The 20,983-nt window shown below is 28.4% G+C and overlaps 1 protein-coding gene across 8 annotated transcripts in view; it reads right to left on the bottom strand.

The window, feature by feature from the left end:
* The window catches only part of LOC119604821 (cAMP-specific 3',5'-cyclic phosphodiesterase-like), a 165,855-nt gene that overhangs the window by 14,774 nt on the left and 130,098 nt on the right, over positions 1 to 20,983 (bottom strand). For 3 of the 8 annotated variants that reach the window (XM_037957685.1, XM_037957682.1, XM_037957681.1), the window contains exon 3: positions 17,852 to 17,890. The exons of 3 other annotated variants lie outside the window; for them this stretch is intronic. In XM_037957685.1, coding sequence (XP_037813613.1) covers positions 17,852 to 17,890 — 39 coding nt within the window. Of the gene's footprint in view, positions 1 to 4,439; positions 5,742 to 17,851; positions 17,891 to 20,983 lie in introns of those variants that run through there. 2 more of the 8 variants (XM_037957688.1, XM_037957687.1) reach the window with 2 other exon arrangements.

Raw genomic sequence — 20,983 nt, 5'->3', positions numbered from 1 at the left:
CTAGTTCTGTTCCAATTCTATTCAGTGATAAAAAATTAATATTTTTCAAATATTTTATAAATTTTCTTTCAATTGTGTGAGTTTAACTCTTTGACAATTTTAGCCTATTATAAGTATGTTGTTTTATATTTATGTATTTTTAAAAAGCCTAATTCAAATTGTTGCTATTTTATATATAAAAAATAACAACATATTAAAATGTGTCATTTTCTTTCGAGAATTTTAAAAACATATTTTTTTAGATTTTTTTCAAAAGAAATTTTGTCGTTAATTTTTATTTCACCAGTTTGATCATGAGTATAATTTTTATGACGTCAAAAGATTTGCCTTCTTTTTAATAAAAAATATTTCTTTTTTTTTATTATATATACTAGATTGTTGTTTAATTTAAGATATTTTTTCTAATATAAAAAGGAAAGAAATATTTATATGTATAAAATATATAGTATAGTTTTTATTTTGAGGAACATTAATTAAACGCTTTTTTAAATTTAAATTAAAAAAAATAAAATTTTTTAAAATTTCACACGCTATTTGTACGCTACAGCCTTTATAAGGTAATGAATATTGTATTTGTGATTTTATTTAGGCAGGTCACAGTTTTGCTGGAGATATATGTATTTGGTTCAAGAATGTAAGTTAAAATTAAGTTTATAAATTTACAATGTTGAGAGATTCAAATATGCAAACCCATTGTGAATGATTGTTAATTCTAAATTTAAAATTTTCTTTTTTTTTTAATTGAAACATTTCGCAAATTACTCATTATCTTAATGGACTTTGCTCAATCTAAAAACTACCCTTGACAAAGTCATGGCATACGTCGGTATATATGATATGGACCAGCCTCCCAGTTGTTTTGTTTTTATTGAAATAAATGTTGTTTGGCTTTTGTTTATTTTTATTTTATTTTATAATAAACATACATACGTACTTACAAACACTTATATACAAATTAATTAATGAAATTTAGATTTATCATTTATTAAAAATTAAAATATCTACAATAGAATTGAGAACAGTTGTAGAATATTTATGCCATTTTATATATAAAAAACAGGGTCATTTAAGACATGAAAAAACAAATGACAAATATTTATGTTTGTATGTACATATGACAACCATGTATTCTTAGAATCTTATTAAAAAAAATCAAAAATTTTCTTTCAAATATTTTTGCAACACAATTTAATTTTTGAAAAAAAAAACAATGTTTTTTTCTAGGAAAAACCACAAACAATAGTAATAAATTTAATTTATATGTGTTTTAAATGTTTTTCTTTTAAAGAAATATCAAACATTTGAGTCATAAAGGAAATTTTTGGATTTTCGAAAATTTTTATAATATTCCATATACGCTCCCTGGTGCATGGTAAAACAAATAATGTTTCACATCAAAAAATTTCAACATCAATAATTATCTTTCACAGTTAATTTAAAATATGCAACCAGCCACAAACATTTATATTTTCAACTCAAACTCACAGCAAATGCAATAAGAATATTTTTAATATTTACAGTTTTATTGGAGGAAAAAAAAAACAGCAAAAATATTTGTTTAAATAAAAATATTAATAACACTTAAAAACGTTATAATGTCCAAGTTGTAAATCACATTTTTTATTTTAATTAAAAATTGTAAAAATATACATATGTACATACATATGTATGTGTATTAATAAAAAATTGTTGGCGAAAAATTCTTTCCCATGAGCGCAAAACTACATCAGTTATAATTTATAACCATAACATAATTCCTATAATAGACCAAACATTACAAAGTATAGGAGAAAATTTACTCTTTATTATGAATGTAGAGTGTAGTACACATACTTTTCATTTAATTTGTTATGTACTACATATTGGCAAAGCTTTCAACAACCCACAATACTTTCATATCAGACAGTTGGACAGACACAGACAGAAATTAAGAACAAAAAAAAAAAAAAAAGATTTTTAAAAATTTGTCATCAGCGTGATAATAATCACGTAGCAAGTATATTGAGATTGTATGATAAAACAAAACGAATTGGGAAACACCCTTTTTTGACATTATTTAATTAGTTTATGTTTATAACTTTGGATATAACGAGGAGGTTTCAAAATAACTATTCAATCTTGTCTGAAATAAACGAAAAATTATAAATATTTCCTTAAATAACAATATTTTTATATATATTTTACTCGAGAGAGAGAGAGAAAGAGTTAAAGCTTTAAGCCAGCTTTAAGAACTGAATACTAAACACGTACTACGTACCAATGAAAAAATATAAATATTTCCTTAAATAACAATATTTTTATATATATTTTACTCGAAAGAGAGAGAGAGAGAGAGTTAAAGCTTTAAGCCAGCTTTAAGAACTGAATACTAAAAACGTACTTGTATGAGATACCCTACCAATCTATAGGTTTAGCTTTATTTTCTGAGTCGATTTAACAATGTGTGTCCTGTTGTATATTTTAAGCAGTTATCGGCAAAAAGCTCCATCGTAAGCTTTATTGATCTCTTGCCTTTAACACATGTATCTCTGACGATATTTCTCTTCCGATATTTGATGGAATGTTACACTATTAATTAAAACATGGAACACACACATATATAAGAGAGAATTTTTTTCCAAATTTTATCGAATAAGTTTTCAAGACGTTTTGGAAAGTTGAATTCAAAAGATAACATCAATAAAATACCCTTCTTAAAGGATTTATTATAATAATGTAATGCAAAATCATTCTAGTTATGAAATATTCCTGACCTATGCCAAGAACACTGTTATGAGTTTTCACTCTATACCAGGTAATTATACAGAGTAATAAATAACTTTCTGACGGGTTTTGTATGTTTCAATACAAGTGAGAGAGAAAGTTAATATTAAGAAATTAGTTTTTTTAACTGTATTGGTTTTTAAACACTTGAGAAAGCTCATACAAGAGCTTTTAGATTATTTCTTCGCCGATATTTGTTTTATACCATGTTAGAAAATAAAACATAATAAGCAGGACCTTTATAAGACCTTGTATTGTATTAAAAATTTTCTTGACGATCGGTTTAAAGTTTACATGAGTCGCTATATAAAACCATTTTCCGTAAATCGATTTTTGTTTAACAAAAGCTTTGGATTGATCTTAGGAAGTCATAGTTTCGAGATTTAATTCAATAAAAAAGCTTAATCCTAACACTAGTTCTAGTTCAAAAGCTTAATCCTAACACTAAGGTTTCCATTAGCCGATTTGAGCTTTTCCTTTTAAGTTTAAGTCCACTAAATATTTGACTACCAATGATCGGTTTAAGGAAATAGCATTTTTTTTTTAAATAAAAGCTTTTGATTGATCTTAGGATGATATAGTTTTGAGACTAAATCACATTATAAGCTTAATCGCAGGATTCTTTTATTTTGATGTTAAATTCGCTAAAAAAATTACTTCCAAGGGTCGGTTTAAGGTTTACACAAGTTCTTTTAGATATACCATTTTCTGGAAATAGCTTTTTTCAAATAAAAGCTTTTGATTGATATTAGGAAGATATAGCTTCGTCACTTAAGTTTCTAATAACCGATTAAAGCTTTTAATTTACAGTTAAATCCACTAAACATTTGATTACCAAAGATCAGTTTATGGTTAACATAATCTCTCTATATAAAACCATTGTCCGCTTCTGAGATTTAATTCAATAGAAAAAGATTAATCGCAAAAAGCTCTCACTTGAAAGTTAAATCCTCTAAACTTTCCCAGCAAAAATATGCATCGAAAATTACTTCAACAATAGCATTTTAGTCATTATTTTAACAAGAGACTGACATTGAAGGCAAGTACTTACCATGCTCGCTTACAAAACATGGAGCTAGGTAAGCGCTTACTACGCCCTTCAAATAAGGAGTTAAGTGGTTTTGTTTCTGAGAAAAAATGTCTACGTGGCAATATGTCAAGACTAAAGTAGTAAGTACTTACATAATATATTATTTGTAAGACATTACTATAGTCCCCTTTCAAGAAATAGAGAATAGAGACTTATAGAGTCAAGTAATAGAGAAAGAGTCAATGACTTCTAGAAAAGTAAGTTGTAAGTAGAAGTACAAGTGTTGTGAGTACGTCGGCGATCTAATGAGCAAGAGGCCAAGGTGAGTAAAAATATTTAACTCGCTATTTGTAAGTACTTATTTAAGCAGCTATTTGTAAGTTAAAATGCTACAGAATAAGTAGTGAACTTTTCATATTACTTTTCAATGTAAGTTTTTGCTGGGTATATATTATTTTTTTTCGAAAAACACACATAAATTATAAACTAAAACATATATAGATATAGATAGGTAGTCTTTTATTTTAATTAAAATTCTTTTTAAGAAAAATATTTTCAAATTCTTATTCTCAAACTAAATTATGATCTTTAAAATATTTTCTAATTTATGGCCGTTTGTTTTTATATATCAAAATACTTTTAATACCTTTTAGATTTTATTGAAAACATACTATCACGATCCTCCATGACAGTCATGGCCAATTCTGTTTCCAATATGGTGGGTATCATATTGAAAAACGAATGGACACGAGGCAATGACTGGGAGCCGGGTGAATTTTTATTTAGCATCATTTTGTTGCAGTTTTTGTTTAAATTAATTGTTTAATAATAAACTATATAGGTTGTACTTAAAGTTGAAGGGTAATATTTAATTTTTTTTTTGGTATTTTAGCTTTTAAAGCATCACAATAGGTGAGAGATAAGGTTTGTGTTGTTGTTTAGTAAGGGGTTGTTGGGGGGTGAAATTGTTTAGAAAGTGTGGATAGGTATTTTTATGAGTTATCACAGTTGGAGATTTTTTTGTTTGGTTTGATTTTTATAAGGTAATGATGATATTTTTATTATTTTAAATTTATTATAAAGCCTCTAGGAGATTTTTTTTATTACTAAAATTATTAAAAATATTTTTAAAACTTATTTGTTTAGTTTGTTTATTTTTTTAAGATTATTATATAAATTGTGTTTAAAGTTAACGATTTGCACTTTTGCTTTTAATATAAAAAATCACGTTTTTTTTCAAAATTTAACTATTTTAAAGTTTATTATTTAAAGTTTTATAAATTTTATATTTTCTTAATTGTTTATTTATGTTTTAATTTAAAACGTTTCTTTTATTGTTTATAATCTCTTTGTATTAATTTATTTTAAAGTCACATTTTGTATTAAAACAATACTTGTCATTCTTGTCTTGTTAAAATAATTTTTTTTTTTAATTATTTATTTGTTTTCTTTGTGTATAATTTTCTGTTATTTTCAACGTTTAATGACCTTCTCAGTTTGGTTTTTGTATATTTAGCTTTTTATTTTGTATAAAATTTATTAAAAATTATAAATTTCACCACTTTTCTATAAAAGAAGTGTGTTAAGGAAGCTGTTTGTCTTAAGTTTAAAGACCTTCCCAAAATATGATTACTTTTTAATGGATTTTCGTTTTTTTTCATATATTAATAATATTTATTTTTATACACATAGTTTCCAAAGACATATGATTTAGATCTTATGATGTTTTTAATATTTTTTTTTGTTTTTTTCACTTTCAGACAACGCATATAAATTTATACTTTTTATTTTTCTATATGTATGGTTATGTTTTCATTTCAAATCTTAGATAAATAGCGCTAGACTCTTATTTCTTAATATTTATTTATTTTCTTTAATGCTGTGGGATTGTGTTCTTCTTTGCTGTTTTTTTGTGTGGTGTGTAGTGCGCGTTTTTTCAAATTATACTAAAATATGAAAATGATTTTCATTTTCAATCTCCTAGCGCAAAGAAAATATCAAAATGCTTATTTGCTTTTGTTTTTTCCCTTCTACAAATAGTGTACACACACACACACCCACTTATAATAGCGCAAAAAATATTAATATTTTTCTTAAACTTTTCTTAACCCCTTAATATCTGCAGCAAATTTATTTTAAATTTTATAAATTCTTTGAAAAATATTTCATGAGTCATTTTCTAATGAAAGGGTAACTAACAGTTGTAGTATGTCACGTAGTCAATTAAAAACTAATTTTTCTTTAGAGCAAAATCATATTAATGGGGTCACATGTTGGCATATCATAACTAATAGGTTTTCAACATTTTTTTAGATTAGCTGGCATCATTATCGCATGTTCTTATGGGTTCAAGATTACAATTTCATTTATAGTAATTGAAGCTTACCAATTAGAATTACATGTAATTGTAACTTTGATTACAATTACAAGTGTGTAATTGTACTTGGTTACTGCTCAATTACACATAAGAAGTAATTGTAATTTACCATGTAATGATCATTACCCCCCAAGCCAGGCTCATAAAATTTTTTCCTACAGATTTTCACTTAACTTAGTACTCTTAAAGTTTCAGTCTATTTCAGTTCTAGTTTCAGTTCAGTTCAGTTCTAGTTCAGTTCTAGTTCTAGTTCTCTAGTTCAGTTCTAGATCAGTTCTAGTTCAGTTCTAGTTCAGTTCTAGTTCAGTTCTAGTTCAGTTCTAGTTTCAGTTCTAGTTCAGTTCTAGTTCAGTTCTTAGTTCAGTTCTAGTTCAGTTCTATTCAGTTTCTAGTTCAGTTCTAGTTTCAGTTCTAGTTCAGTTCTAGTTCAGTTCTAGTTCAGTTCTAGTTCAGTTTTAGTTCAGTTCTAGTTCAGTTCTAGTTCAGTTCTAGTTCCAGTTCTTAGTTCAGTTCTAGTTCAGTTCTAGTTCAGTTCTAGTTCAGTTCTAGTTCAGTTCTAGTTCAGTTCTAGTCAGTTCTAGTTCAGTTCTAGTTCATTTCTAGTTCAGTTCTAGTTCAGTTCTAGTTCAGTTCTAGGTTAGTTCTAGTTCAGTTCTAGTTCAGTTCTAGTTCAGTTCTAGTTCAGTTCTAGTTCAGTTCTAGTTCAGTTCTAGTTCAGTTCTAGTTCAGTTCTAGTTCAGTTCTAGTTCAGTTCTAGTTCAGTTCTATTCAGTTCTAGTTCAGTTCTAGTTCAGTTCTAGTTCAGTTCTAGTTCAGTTCTAGTTCAGTTCTAGTTCAGTTCTAGTTCAGTTCTAGTTCAGTTTAGTTCAGTTCTAGTTCAGTTCTAGTTCAGTTCTAGTTCAGTTCTAGTTCAGTTCTAGTTCAGTTCTAGTTCAGTTCTAGTTCAGTTCTAGTTCAGTTCTAGTTCAGTTCTAGTTCAGTTCTAGTTCAGTTCTAGTTCAGTTCTAGTTCAGTTCTAGTTCAGTTCTAGTTCAGTTCTAGTTCAGTTCTAGTTCAGTTCTAGTTCAGTTCTAGTTCAGTTCTAGTTCAGTTCTAGTTCAGTTCTAGTTCAGTTCTAGTTCAGTTCTAGTTCAGTTCTAGTTCAGTTCTAGTTCAGTTCTAGTTCAGTTCTAGTTCAGTTCTAGTTCAGTTCTAGTTCAGTTCTAGTTCAGTTCTAGTTCAGTTCTAGTTCAGTTCTAGATCCGTTCTAGTTCAGTTCTAGTTCAGTTCAAGTTCAGTTCTAGTTCAGTTCTAGTTCAGTTCTAGTTCAGTTCTAGTTCAGTTCTAGTTCAGTTCTAGTTCAGTTCTAGTTCAGTTCTAGTTCAGTTCTAGTTCAGTTCTAGTTCAGTTCTAGTTCAGTTCTAGTTCGGTTCTAGTTCAGTTCTAGTTCAGTTCTAGTTCAGTTCTAGTTCAGTTCTAGTTCAGTTCTAGTTCAGTTCTAGTTCAGTTCTAGTTCAGTTCTAGTTCAGTTCTAGTTCAGTTCTAGTTCAGTTCTAGTTCAGTTCTAGTTCAGTTCTAGTTCAGTTCTAGTTCAGTTCTAGTTCAGTTCTAGTTCAGTTCTAGTTCAGTTCTAGTTCAGTTCTAGTTCAGTTCTAGTTCAGTTCTAGTTCAGTTCTAGTTCAGTTCTAGTTCAGTTCTAGTTCAGTTCTAGTTCAGTTCTAGTTCAGTCTAGTTCAGTTCAGTCATTCTAGTTCAGTTCTAGTTCAGTTCTAGTTCAGTTCTAGTTCAGTTTCTAGTTCAGTTCTAGTTCAGTTCTAGTTCAGTTCTAGTTCAGTTCTAGTTCAGTTCTAGTTCAGTTCTAGTTCAGTTTCTAGTTCAGTTCTAGTTCAGTTCTAGTTCAGTTCTAGTTCAGTTCTAGTTCAGTTCTAGTTCAGTTCTAGTTCATTTCTAGTTCAGTTCTAGTTCAGAGTTCTAGTTCAGTTCTAGTTCAGTTCTAGTTCAGTTCTAGTTCAGTTCTAGTTCAGTTCTAGGTTCAGTTCTAGTTCAGTGCTAGTTCAGTTCTAGTTCAGTTCTAGTTCAGTTCTAGTTCAGTTCTAGTTCAGTTCTAGTTCAGTTCTAGTTCAGTTCTAGTTCAGTTCTAGTTCAGTTTCTAGTTCAGTTCTAGTTCAGTTCTAGTTCAGTTCTAGTTCAGTTCTAGTTCAGTTCTAGTTCAGTTTCTAGTTCAGTTCAAGTTAGTAAGTAAGTAAGAAAGTAATGTGTTCTTCAAAGGGTTAATCAATTTCACTACAATATTTTGTAGTATTTTCTTAATAAACTTAATAATGATTTTAATAATTTTTATACTCAAATAATGTCTAACTATGATGATAATGATAATAATTTTCAATTTTACTCATGATCTTAAGGAGAAGGTAAACGAACTCAGGTTAGTAAAAATAATTCTAAAAACACAAATTTTAAAAAATTTTACATTTTTAGAAAAAAATTGTTTTCTTGTTTAAAATATTTATAATCTATTAACAAATTTAGTTTTATAGTAAAATATACCATTTATTTATGTTCGCCTACCTTCCCCTCAAAATACTATGTTTACTACAGAGAAATTGTTTGCATTTCAAAGAGATTTTTTTCGCTCTTAAAAATATTTAATATAAAACGCATATTATTTCGCGATAATGATAATCAAATAAATAATAATGATCTTTCGCTTTCTATTTCACATATAATAAACACGTAGATGAACATATTCCAAAGATTGGCCCACAAATTGTATTTCTCTCTAAAAAATTATTTTCACTTTAAAACAAAGTATAAATCTTAAAGTGTACTAGAGATCAATATTTTAAATGTTTATTATTTTAGAGATTATTATGGTAACAGAAATTTTGTTGTTTGGATTAAAGTTAAAAAAACTTTACTTACCTACCATAATAATTAGATATTTTTAGCAAGATTTTTTTTCTTCATTCAAAGAATTATTAGTCCATATAATTATTTATTATAGAAATCTATTATTAATATATTATTGATTGCAATTAAAGGTAATTTTTAATTTTTAAACATTTGATTTATTTTCAACTTACTATTTATAAAATTGCTTTAAGAGAAATTTTATTTCGAAGAAAAAGCTATTAATGGTTTATTATAAATTGAATTCTTAGAGAAAACTTTGAAAATTTGTTGAAAGATTTTTAGAAAAATATCTAATGATTTTTCTGAATTTATATGTATTTTGTTATTACTTAGTTTTAAGAATTCAAAAAAAAAACTATGCAATATATTTCTTAAAATTAAAAAACTATAAAAATTCATAATTTTTTAATTTTTAGCTCAGTTCTAGTTCAGTTCTAGTTCAGTTCTAGTTCAGTTCTAGTTCAGTTCTAGTTCAGTTCTTGTTTAGTTCTAGTTCAGTTCCAGTTCAGTTCCAGTTCAGTTCTAGTTCAGTTCTAGTTCAGTTCTAGTTCAGTTCTAGTTCAGTTCTAGTTCAGTTCTAGTTCAGTTCTAGTTCAGTTCTAGTTCAGTTCTAGTTCAGTTCTAGTTCAGTTCTAGTTCAGTTCTAGTTCAGTTCTAGTTCAGTTCTAGTTCAGTTCTAGTTCAGTTCTAGTTCAGTTCTAGTTCAGTTCTAGTTCAGTTCTAGTTCAGTTCTAGTTCAGTTCTAGTTCAGTTCTAGTTCAGTTCTAGTTCAGTTCTAGTTCAGTTCTAGTTCAGTTCTAGTTCAGTTCTAGTTCAGTTCTAGTTCAGTTCTAGTTCAGTTCTAGTTCAGTTCTAGTTCAGTTCTAGTTCAGTTCTAGTTCAGTTCTAGTTCAGTTCTAGTTCAGTTCTAGTTCAGTTCTAGTTCAGTTCTAGTTCAGTTCTAGTTCAGTTCTAGTTCAGTTCTAGTTCAGTTCTAGTTCAGTTCTAGTTCAGTTCTAGTTCAGTTCTAGTTCAATTCCAGTTCAGTTCCAGTTCAGTTCTAGTTCAGTTCTAGTTCAGTTCTAGTTCAGTTCTAGTTCAGTTCTAGTTCAGTTCTAGTTCAGTTCTAGTTCAGTTCTAGTTCAGTTCTAGTTCAGTTCTAGTTCAGTTCTAGTTCAGTTCTAGTTCAGTTCTAGTTCAGTTCTAGTTCAGTTCTAGTTCAGTTCTAGTTCAGTTCTAGTTCAGTTCTAGTTCAGTTCTAGTTCAGTTCTAGTTCAGTTCTAGTTCAGTTCTAGTTCAGTTCTAGTTCAGTTAGTTCAGTTCTAGTTCAGTTTCTAGGTTCAGTCAGTTCTAGGTTCAGGTTCTAGTTCAGTTCTAGTTCAGTAGTAGGTCAGTTCCAGTTATAGTTCAGTTCTATATATGCACTTATGGGATCACAATTTTAAAAGAATTGAAAAATAATTTATCGGCTGCATGGTTAACATTTTCAACTAATTTGAATTATTTTACCAAATATTTACCTAATTCACCTCTCATTATATTATTTGACTCTAAAGGTCTTTTTCAAATGCCTTGAAATATTTAGATATTTCATCTTTCATTTGCTAATGTCTGCTCTCATAAAAATTAGCAAAAATATACAAAAATAAATCTGAAAAAAAGTTATTTTGTGTGTCATCAATCATTATTAGTTTTTATTAGATAAACAAAGTAAAAATGTAAAACAACATTTGTCATTTTAAACACCAAGAAAAATAGTTTTTATTGCCAAAAATAAATAATATTTTTTAGAACAGCAGCAACAAAACAATATGCGAGAAAAATGACAGCAAAGTGTAAAAAAAATTGTTATTACATAAACCAAAATTTAAATGGTTTTGTTCAACATATTATTTATGATTTTAGTTTTAGTTAATTATGACACAAAGATAATTTAAAGAATTAAATTTTGACAATATCAATTTAAAATCAGATTTTACCAAATGAGTGAATAATTTAATTGTCTCAATTATTTCCAGCTACTAGAGTTCAGTTCAAAAAGCCAAAGTAAAATTTCAATTGATTTCTAAAAATGCCAAATTTGTAATCCCCCACTCTTTAGCAAAATGTTGCCAGACTTTATCTAGGTATATATGTATTTTCCTATTTGACCTTCATAATAAAATATTTTTGAATCTAAGGTAAATAAATATCTATTACCATTTTATGCAATAACATTTTATTAAATCAACAAAGTTTAACAAATCTTGTTTTCATTTTATTTTATAAAAAAAAAACAATAAATATGTCTATTGAAAATACTTATGCAAATGAAATAATATTTTGCCCGCGGTATTGAATTGATTGATTTAAAATATTTTCTTTGTTTTTAATTTTATTTGTAAAACAATATTGTTGATGGATTTAAATTTCCATGTTTTTATTTTAACAAGAAAAACTTCAATCGAAGAAAAAAAATAAATAAATAAACCAATATTTGATATAAAAAGTGGTAGTGGTAATAAAAGTGGTAGTGGTAAAAATGTTTTCATACATTCATTTAAATAATCAGCAGGAATAATTTTAATGATTATTTATTCCAAAGTAAAAAAGTGGTTACTCACTCATGAAGACTGAACTAGAACTGAACTAGAACTGAACTAGAACTGAACTAGAACTGAACTAGAACTGAACTAGAACTGAACTAGAACTGAACTAGAACTGAACTAGAACTGAACTAGAACTGAACTAGAACTGAACTAGAACTGAACTAGAACTGAACTAGAACTGAACTAGAACTGAACTAGACTAGAACTGAACTAGAACTGAACTAGAACTGAACTAGAACTGAACTATAACTGAACTATAACTGAACTATAACTGAACTATAACTGAACTAGAACTGAACTAGAACTGAACTAGAACTGAACTAGAACTGAACTAGAACTGAACTAGAACTGAACTAGAACTGAACTAGAACTGAACTAGAACTGAACTAGAACTGAACTAGAACTGAACTAGAACTGAACTAGAACTGAACTAGAACTGAACTAGAACTGAACTAGAACTGAACTAGAACTGAACTAGAACTGAACTAGACTGAACTAGAACTGAACTAGAACTGAACTAGAACTGAACTAGAACTGAACTAGAACTGAACTAGAACTGAACTAGAACTGAACTAGAACTGAACTAGAACTGAACTAGAACTGAACTAGAACTGAACTAGAACTGAACTAGAACTGAACTAGAACTGAACTAGAACTGAACTAGAACTGAACTAGAACTGAACTAGAACTGAACTAGAACTGAACTAGAACTGAACTAGAACTGAACTAGAACTGCTAGAACTGAACTAGAACTTAACTAGAACTGAACTAGAACTGAACTAGAACTGAACTAGAACTGAACTAGAACTGAACTAGAACTGAACTAGAACTGAACTAGAACTGAACTAGAACTGAACTAGAACTGAACTAGAACTGAACTAGAACTGAACTAGAACTGAACTAGAACTGAACTAGAACTGAACTAGAACTGAACTAGAACTGAACTAGAACTGAACTAGAACTGAACTAGAACTGAACTAGAACTGAACTAGAACTGAACTAGAACTGAACTAGAACTGAACTAGAACTGAACTAGAACTGAACTAGAACTGAACTAGAACTGAACTAGAACTGAACTAGAACTGAACTAGAACTGAACTAGAACTGAACTAGACTGAACTAGGACTGAACTAGAACTGAACTAGAACTGAACTAGAACTGAACTAGAACTGAACTAGAACTGAACTAGAACTGAACTAGAACTGAACTAGAACTGAACTAGAACTGAACTAGAACTGAACTAGAACTGAACTAGAACTGAACTAGAACTGAACTAGAACTGAACTAGAACTGAACTAGAACTGAACTAGAACTGAACTAGAACTGAACTAGAACTGAACTAGAACTGAACTAGAACTGAACTAGAACTGAACTAGAACTGAACTAGAACTGAACTAGAACTGAACTAGAACTGAACTAGAACTGAACTAGAACTGAACTAGAACTGAACTAGAACTAAACTAGAACTGACTAGAACTGAACTAGAACTGAACTAGAACTAGAACTGAAATCAAAAATTTGTTTTTTTTTTTCACTTTCAAACCAATCTTTCACCATAAATAATTTTTTTTATTCGAGTTTTACCTAAAAACTTCAGTTTTGTTTTCTTAACATGTGATTTTTAATTTTCTTTTTATGATATGTTTTATAGAAATTTTCATGAATCAACCGATTTTCTAAATATTTGTACTTATTTTCTTAATAATTTCTAAATACAAATCTAAAATAATGAGTAATAATTGTCATACATTTTATAATTAACATGTAATTTTTAGTTTGTCATCACAGAAAAAGCATCACGTTGTTACCTCCTATGATGATGTTGATGTGATAATAGTACGTTACATTGATGTGACTGTATGTCACATGATGCCGCCCTCAATCATCAGTAAATGATTAGTTGCACGTAGTTTTTGTAGAACAGGAAATGTTAAATAGTTCTTTTTATGATTTCTATTTTAATTCATTCATAAATATTTTCTGTGATTTGCACAAAAATAAAAATAACCGAATTAAATTTTTAAAATAGCACAAATTTTTTATGATGCATTTTGATTTGAAAATATTTTCACAATGATTATGCCTTATTTTCTATTTAATAAATTTTGTTGTTTTTATTGCGTTTTGTTTTCGAATGTTTTTATTATTGCTGAAAAATTAATTAATTTTTTTTTTTTAGTTCTTTTTAATGTTTTTGTTTGTTTAGCCTGTGTGCTTGTTATTCTTATTCTTATTATTTTATGCACTAAAAGGTCATTAAATTTTTGTTGTTTTTCTTTTTCAATGTGACGGTGTGTTGTAATTTAGGCCATTCCGAGGGGAAGTAGTATTGTAGTTTTATATCGTATTTAACGATTTTTTTTTTTGTTTTGTGAAAATCTTAAATGATTGTTGACAAACATTTGATTAAATAATTGCTGTTGTTGTTTTCTTTCGTTCGCAATATGTTATTGCTCATTTAAGAGAGACATCCAAGTCATAAATATTTTGAAATTTTATACATGTCTTCTTAGCGAGATATAAAAAGATAAAGATTTTATTTATAGAAAGTTTCAAAATTTGTTGACAATTTTCATATGGTTTTAAAAGATTATCTAAGAAAAACAAATTGGTCAAGGTTGCCTATGAGAACCCTACTATATGAACCTTTTCCTGGGTTTTTAGTTATATTTCTAAAGCATTTTAACATTTTTCCCTGATTTGAATTTCTTTATAATCACAAAAATCCCCTTTTATTTCAAAATGATGCACATGAAATTCTTATTTAAACACCTTTTACATTTGAAATTCCCCCAATAAATTATTTACACTCTACTAGATTTCTCAATAATATTTTAATGCCTTTACGCTTAGGTTATAGACAAAATTAAAACAAAATCGAAAATTCTAATAACAAATAAGAAATTTCCCAAAAGACAAATTAAAAAAAGCATCAAACCATTTGAAAATAGAAACAAAATTTACAACTAAAAATGTTTACAAAAGTTGACGTATAAGTGTTTTTAATAAATTGCTTTATATTAAAGTTGAATATTATAAAAACAAGAAAAAAAATATACGTAATTAAGTGCAAATGTTAACAATAAACATGCTTAAAAGATTATTAAATAATTATTAATTATTGTTGGCTATATTTTATCTTACACGAAAAACCAACAAATTTATAAAAAAAATATTTTTTTTTTATAAAAAATTGACGTAAATAAACTAAATGTAAAAATTTCAAGAAACTAATCCCATTTATGTGAAGCAATATATTTTTTACACAAAACAAATTTGAAAATAAAATTTTGTAATGAAAACTCAAGATTTGGGTTATAAGAAGAACAAAATCAAATATTTGTTTGCAAACAAATTTAAAAGCTTGTAAGTATAAATAAAATATATGTAAGTATGTATGTATTATACAATCAATATACAGAATTTAATAAAGTGCGCGTTTTTTATATACAAAAATTTTTAATTTTTCCTATTTACTTTTTTTAAATTCTATAACTAAAATTTTAAGAAATAACAAAAAAAAAAAAAAAAAAAAAAAATAAACAATTTTTACCATTGCAGAAACACAAAAATTTTATCCTTAACTTTTTTTTAACCTATTAACAAAAACGTCTTTCACTCCTGATTCTTGGAATTCCGAATGGGCTAAAACTGAACTTGAAGTAGAACTCGACTAGAACTTGAATTAAAACAGAACTAGAACAGAACTAGAACAGAACAGAACTAGAACATAACTAGAATATAACTAGAACAGAACTAGAATAGAACTAGAACAGAACTTGAACAGAACTAGAACAGAACTAGAACTGAACCAGAACTAGAACAGAACTAGAACAGAACTAGAACAGAACTAGAACAGAAACTAGAACTAGAATAGAACTAGAACAGAACTAGAACAGAACTATAACAGAACTATAACAGAACTAGAACAGAACTAGAACAGAAACTAGAACAGAACTAGAACAGAACTAGACAGAACTAGAACAGAACTAGAACAGAACTAGAACAGAACTAGAACAGAACTAGAACAGAACTAGAACAGAACTATAACAGAACTAGAACAGAACTAGAACAGAACTAGAACAGAACTAGAACAGAACTTGAACAGAACTAGAACAGAACTAGAACAGAACTAGAACAGAACTAGAACAGAACTAGAACAGAACTAGAACAGAACTAGAACAGAACTAGAACAGAAACTAGAATAGAACTAGAACTAGAACAGAACTAGAACAGAACTAGAACAGTAACCCCCAACTAGAACAGAACTAGAACAGAACTAGAACAGAACTAGAACAGAACTAGAACAGAACTAGAAACAGAACTAGAACAGAACTAGAACAACTAGACAACTAGAACAGAACTAGAACAGAACTAGAACAGAACTAGAACAGAACTAGAACAGAACTAGAACAGAACTAGAACAGAACTAGAACAGAACTAGAACAGAACTAGAACAGAACTAGAACAGAACTAGAACAGAACTAGAACAGAACTAGAACAGAACTAGAACAGAACTAGAACAGAACTAGAACAGACTAGAACAGAACTAGAACAGAACTAGAACAGAACTAGAACTAGAACAGAACTAGAACAGAACTAGAACAGAATAGAACAGAACTAGAACAGAACTAGAACAGAACTAGAACAGAACTAGAACAGAACTAGAACAGAACTAGAACAGAACTAGAACAGAACTAGAACAGAACTAGAACAGAACTAGAACAGAACTAGAACAGAACTAGAACAGAACTAGAACTTAGAACCGAACTAGAACAGAACTAGAACAGAACTAGAACAGAACTAGAACAGAACTAGAACAGAACTAGAACAGAACTAGAACAGAACTAGAACAGAACTAGAACAGAACTAGAACAGAACTAGAACAGAACTAGAACAGAACTAGAACAGAACCTAGAACAGAACTAGAACAGAACTAGAACAGAACTAGAACAGAAACTAGAACAGAACTAGAACAGAACTTAGAACAGAACTACAACAGAACTAACAGAACAGAACTAGAACAGAACTCGAACAGAACTAGAACAGAACTAGAACAGAACTAGACAGAACTAGAACAGAACTAGAACAGAACTAGAACAGAACTAGAACAGAACTAGAACAGAACTAGAACAGAACTAGAACAGAACTAGAACCAGAACTAGAACAGAACTAGAACAGAACTAGAACAGAACTAGAACAGAACTAGAACAGAACTAGAACAGAACTAGAACAGAACCTAGAACAGAACTAGAACAGAACTAGAACAGAACTAGAACAGAACTAGAACAGAACTAGAACAGAACTAGAACAGAACTAGAACAGAACTAGAACAGAACTAGAACAGAACTAGAACAGAACTAGAAAGAACTAGAACAGAACTAGAACAGAACTAGAACAGAACTAGAACAGAACTAGAACTGAACTAGAACAGAACTAGAACAGAACTAGAACAGAACTAGAACAGAACTAGAACAGAACAGAATTAATAATTTTTAATAATTTTGATAAAACTGAATCCTTTTTTAAATCCATGTCAAAGAAATTCTTGAAACATTTTGTTCTCCACTTGTAACAAATTGAGGACGTTTAAACTCTTATTTTTTGTGAATTTGTTCAAAAATATATTTGAATTCGTATAAATTTTGTCTACAATCTGCATTTAACAAGAAGAATAATTAATTAAAAATAAACAAAATAAAAACAATTTAATCAAAGAAAATAAATCAACAGTTTTAGCCCCCTAAAAAATCACTATACAAATATTTTAATTATTAATAATAAAAAAACACATTTGCGGTAAAGAACAAAATATCGAAAATAAAAATAAACAAAAATGTGAAATATTGATTATAATCATATTTTTAAATTGTTTTTAAAATATACTAAAAAAAAAGGAAAACAAAAAAAATATATAAAAACGAAAATTACGTTTCAATTTAAGCACAAAACGTGAAATAAATAAAACAATATACAAAAAAATAATATTTTTAAATAAATAAAACGTAGATATTATTTTGCAATTTAACAAAACCAATTTCAATAATAATTACAAAATATTTTTAATACATTCTTTTTTTGGTTTTATTAAATGCAATTTAGTGCTTTTCTGTTATGTTACTGTATTTTTAAAAATAACTAAAGCAGCTTATTTTATTTAAAATAGGAATTTATTTTATCTATAGTTGAAAAAAAAAAAAACACATGTAATTAGATACGTACGATCTGTCAATCAGGATGGAGGCGTCCTGTTCTCTAAACCTGTAAGGGTTATAACAATAACAACAATATTGTAGTTTTTCTGAGTTTTTTCTGGTTTATTATACAAAAATTATATAAAATATTTTAAAATGCATTTTTATTAAGCAACGCGTTTACTATATTTTTGAATTGCATTTGTAGCTTGAAGCATTAAATTTGTTTTAAAACAAATAAAAAATTAAAAAAAATGGAAAAAGCTAATTTTTTCAACTAAAGAGAGGAAATAATACGTTTTAAAAAACTCATAAATTAATAATGAAATGAATCTAATGATTTTTTGTTTTTTGTTGTTTACAATTTGTATGTTATTAAAATTGGGAGTGAATGGAGTATGAAAGATGGAAAAATGAAGGAGAGTATGAGAAAGTATGTCAATAGGGGTCGTATGAGTTATATTTTTATATGAAATTTTTGTTCCATATATTTATTTATTAAGTATACGTACGATGGCTTATTTTTAATTAAATTTTTAATTTATCTTCAGTTATGTAAGTAGATAAAGCTAAATTGTTGATTATTTCTAAATAAATTTCATTTTTTTTTGCAATTATTTTTATATAAAATGTAGTTTATATAAAACTTACAAAGATAGAAAACCTGGGGCAATAGTTTATTTAATTAATACTGGCTGTGACAACTCTAAAATGGAAAAACTTATATGTATTACAATTTCTGTACTAGAACTAAAGTAAAACTAACTGAACTGAAATAAAACTGAACTAGAACAGAATTAGAACTGAACTAAACACTGAAATAAACTTAACTAGAACAGAACTAAACTGAACTAGAACTGAACTAGAACTGAACTAGAACTGAACTAGAACTGAACTAGAACTGAACTAGAACTGAAACTAGAACTGAACTAGAACTGAACTAGAAACTGAACTAGAACTGAACTAGAACTGAAACTAGAACTGAACTAGAACTGAACCAGAACTGAACTAGAACTGAACTAGAAACTGAACTATGAACTGAACTAGAACTGAACTAGAACTGAACTAGAACTGAACTAGAACTGAACTAGAACTGAACTAGAACTGAACTAGGAACTGCGAACTAGAACTGAACTAGAACTGAACTAGAACTGAACTAGAACTGAAAGAACTAACTAGAACTGAACTAGAACTGAACTAGAACTGAACTAGAACTGAACTAGAACTGAACTAGAACTGAACTTGAACTGAACTAGAACTGAACTAGACTGAACTAGAACTGAACTAGAACTGAACTAGAACTGAACTAGAACTGAACTAGAACTGAACTAGAACTGAACTAGAACTGAACTAGAACTGAACTAGAACTGAACTAGAACTGAACTAGAACTGAACTAGAACTGAACTAGAACTGAACTAGAACTGAACTAGAACTGAACTAGAACTGAACTAGAACTGAACTAGAACTGAACTAGAACTGAACTAGAACTGAACTAGAACTGAACTAGAACTGAACTAGAACTGAACTAGAACTAGAACTGAACTAGAACTGAACTAGAACTGAACTAGAACTGAACTAGAACTGAACTAGAACTGAACTAGAACTGAACTAGAACTGAACTAGAACTGAACTAGAACGAACTAGAACTGAAGAAAATGAACTAGAACTGAACTAGAACTGAACTAGAACTGAACTAGAACTGAACTAGAACTGAACTAGAACTGAACTAGAACTGAACTAGAACTGAACTAGACTGAACTAGAACTGACACTAGAACTGAACTAGAACTGACTAGAATCTGAACTAGAACTGAACTAGAACTGAACTAGAACTGAACTAGAACTGAACTAGAACGAACTAGAACTGAATAGAACTGAACCTAGAACTGAACTAGAACTGAACTAGAACTGAACTAGAATGAACTAGAACTGAACTAGAACTGAACTAGAACTGAACTAGAACTGAACTAGAACTGAACTAGAACTGAACTAGAACTGAACTAGAACTGAACTAGAAACTGAACTAGAACTGGAACTAGAACTGAACTACAACTGAACTAGACACTGAACTAGAACTGAACTAGAACTGAACTAGAACTGAACTAGAACTTAGAACTGAATAGAACTGAACTAGAACTGAACTAGAAACTGAACTAGAACTGAACTAGAACTGAACTAGAACTGAACTAGAACTGAACTAGAACTGAACTAGAACTGAACTAGAACTGAACTAGAACTGAACTAGAACTGAACTAGAACTGAACTACAAACTGAACTAGAACTGAACTAGAACTGAACCTAGAACTGAACTAGCACTGAACTCAAACTGAAATAGAACTGATGTCGTAAAACCCTTGATACATATTTGTTGTAAAACTTGATTCTGCAAATCTCTTTCAATATACAACTACTCATCTGCCTCTATTTGTTAATGATGTTGCACATACGCATTATGTATACAACCACATACATATATACAACAAAGCCAATAACAATGATAATATTATTATATTACTACTTCCTGTTCATTATACCACAAGGAAAACAATTGAAAATTAATATGTATTCATTAAAATTTAATTAAGCCGTTGTCAAACTATGTATTGTATTCATATGCAATATAATATTGTCTATTGTTGGTGATATTCATAATAGATACATACTTACATGTATGTATTTTTGTAAATATGCAGCGTTGTATGTATAAAAACCGGCAAACTACTTACTAATATTGGTGGTGTTACAGTAAGTGTCAATATTAATTAAAGCACTGTTGAACACTAACCATAATTGGAAACAAACTGCTGCTTAACTTGAAGTTAAGAATACAAAATGTTTGCTGTAAAACGAAACTATTGCAATTGTATACAACTATTTTAAACTTTTCGAAATTTTGTTTCCCACTGTTTTTATCAAATATTACACCCAACAATGCAAAAATTGCATATGCGTTGCATGCGAAGAAAAAATAACATTTAAATAAATGCTATTTTTGCCACCTTCCCAATGCTTTCATACAAATCCATTTCCTATCCTAGAATAATCTGTGGAAATTGTATTGTTGTCTATAGCAATAGTTGCTTTTGTATAATTTATTGAATGCATGTGTTAGTTTATATAAAAAACATAAATGTTGTTGTATTTATTAATGCAGCGCATG

The sequence above is a fragment of the Lucilia sericata genome, unplaced genomic scaffold (genome assembly GCF_015586225.1).
Source record: "Lucilia sericata isolate MDLA Ls3-8-SP2 unplaced genomic scaffold, ASM1558622v1 Contig000435F_arrow, whole genome shotgun sequence".
Taxonomy (NCBI): domain Eukaryota; kingdom Metazoa; phylum Arthropoda; class Insecta; order Diptera; family Calliphoridae; genus Lucilia; species Lucilia sericata.
This window is presented reverse-complemented; position numbering and strand designations above follow the sequence as displayed.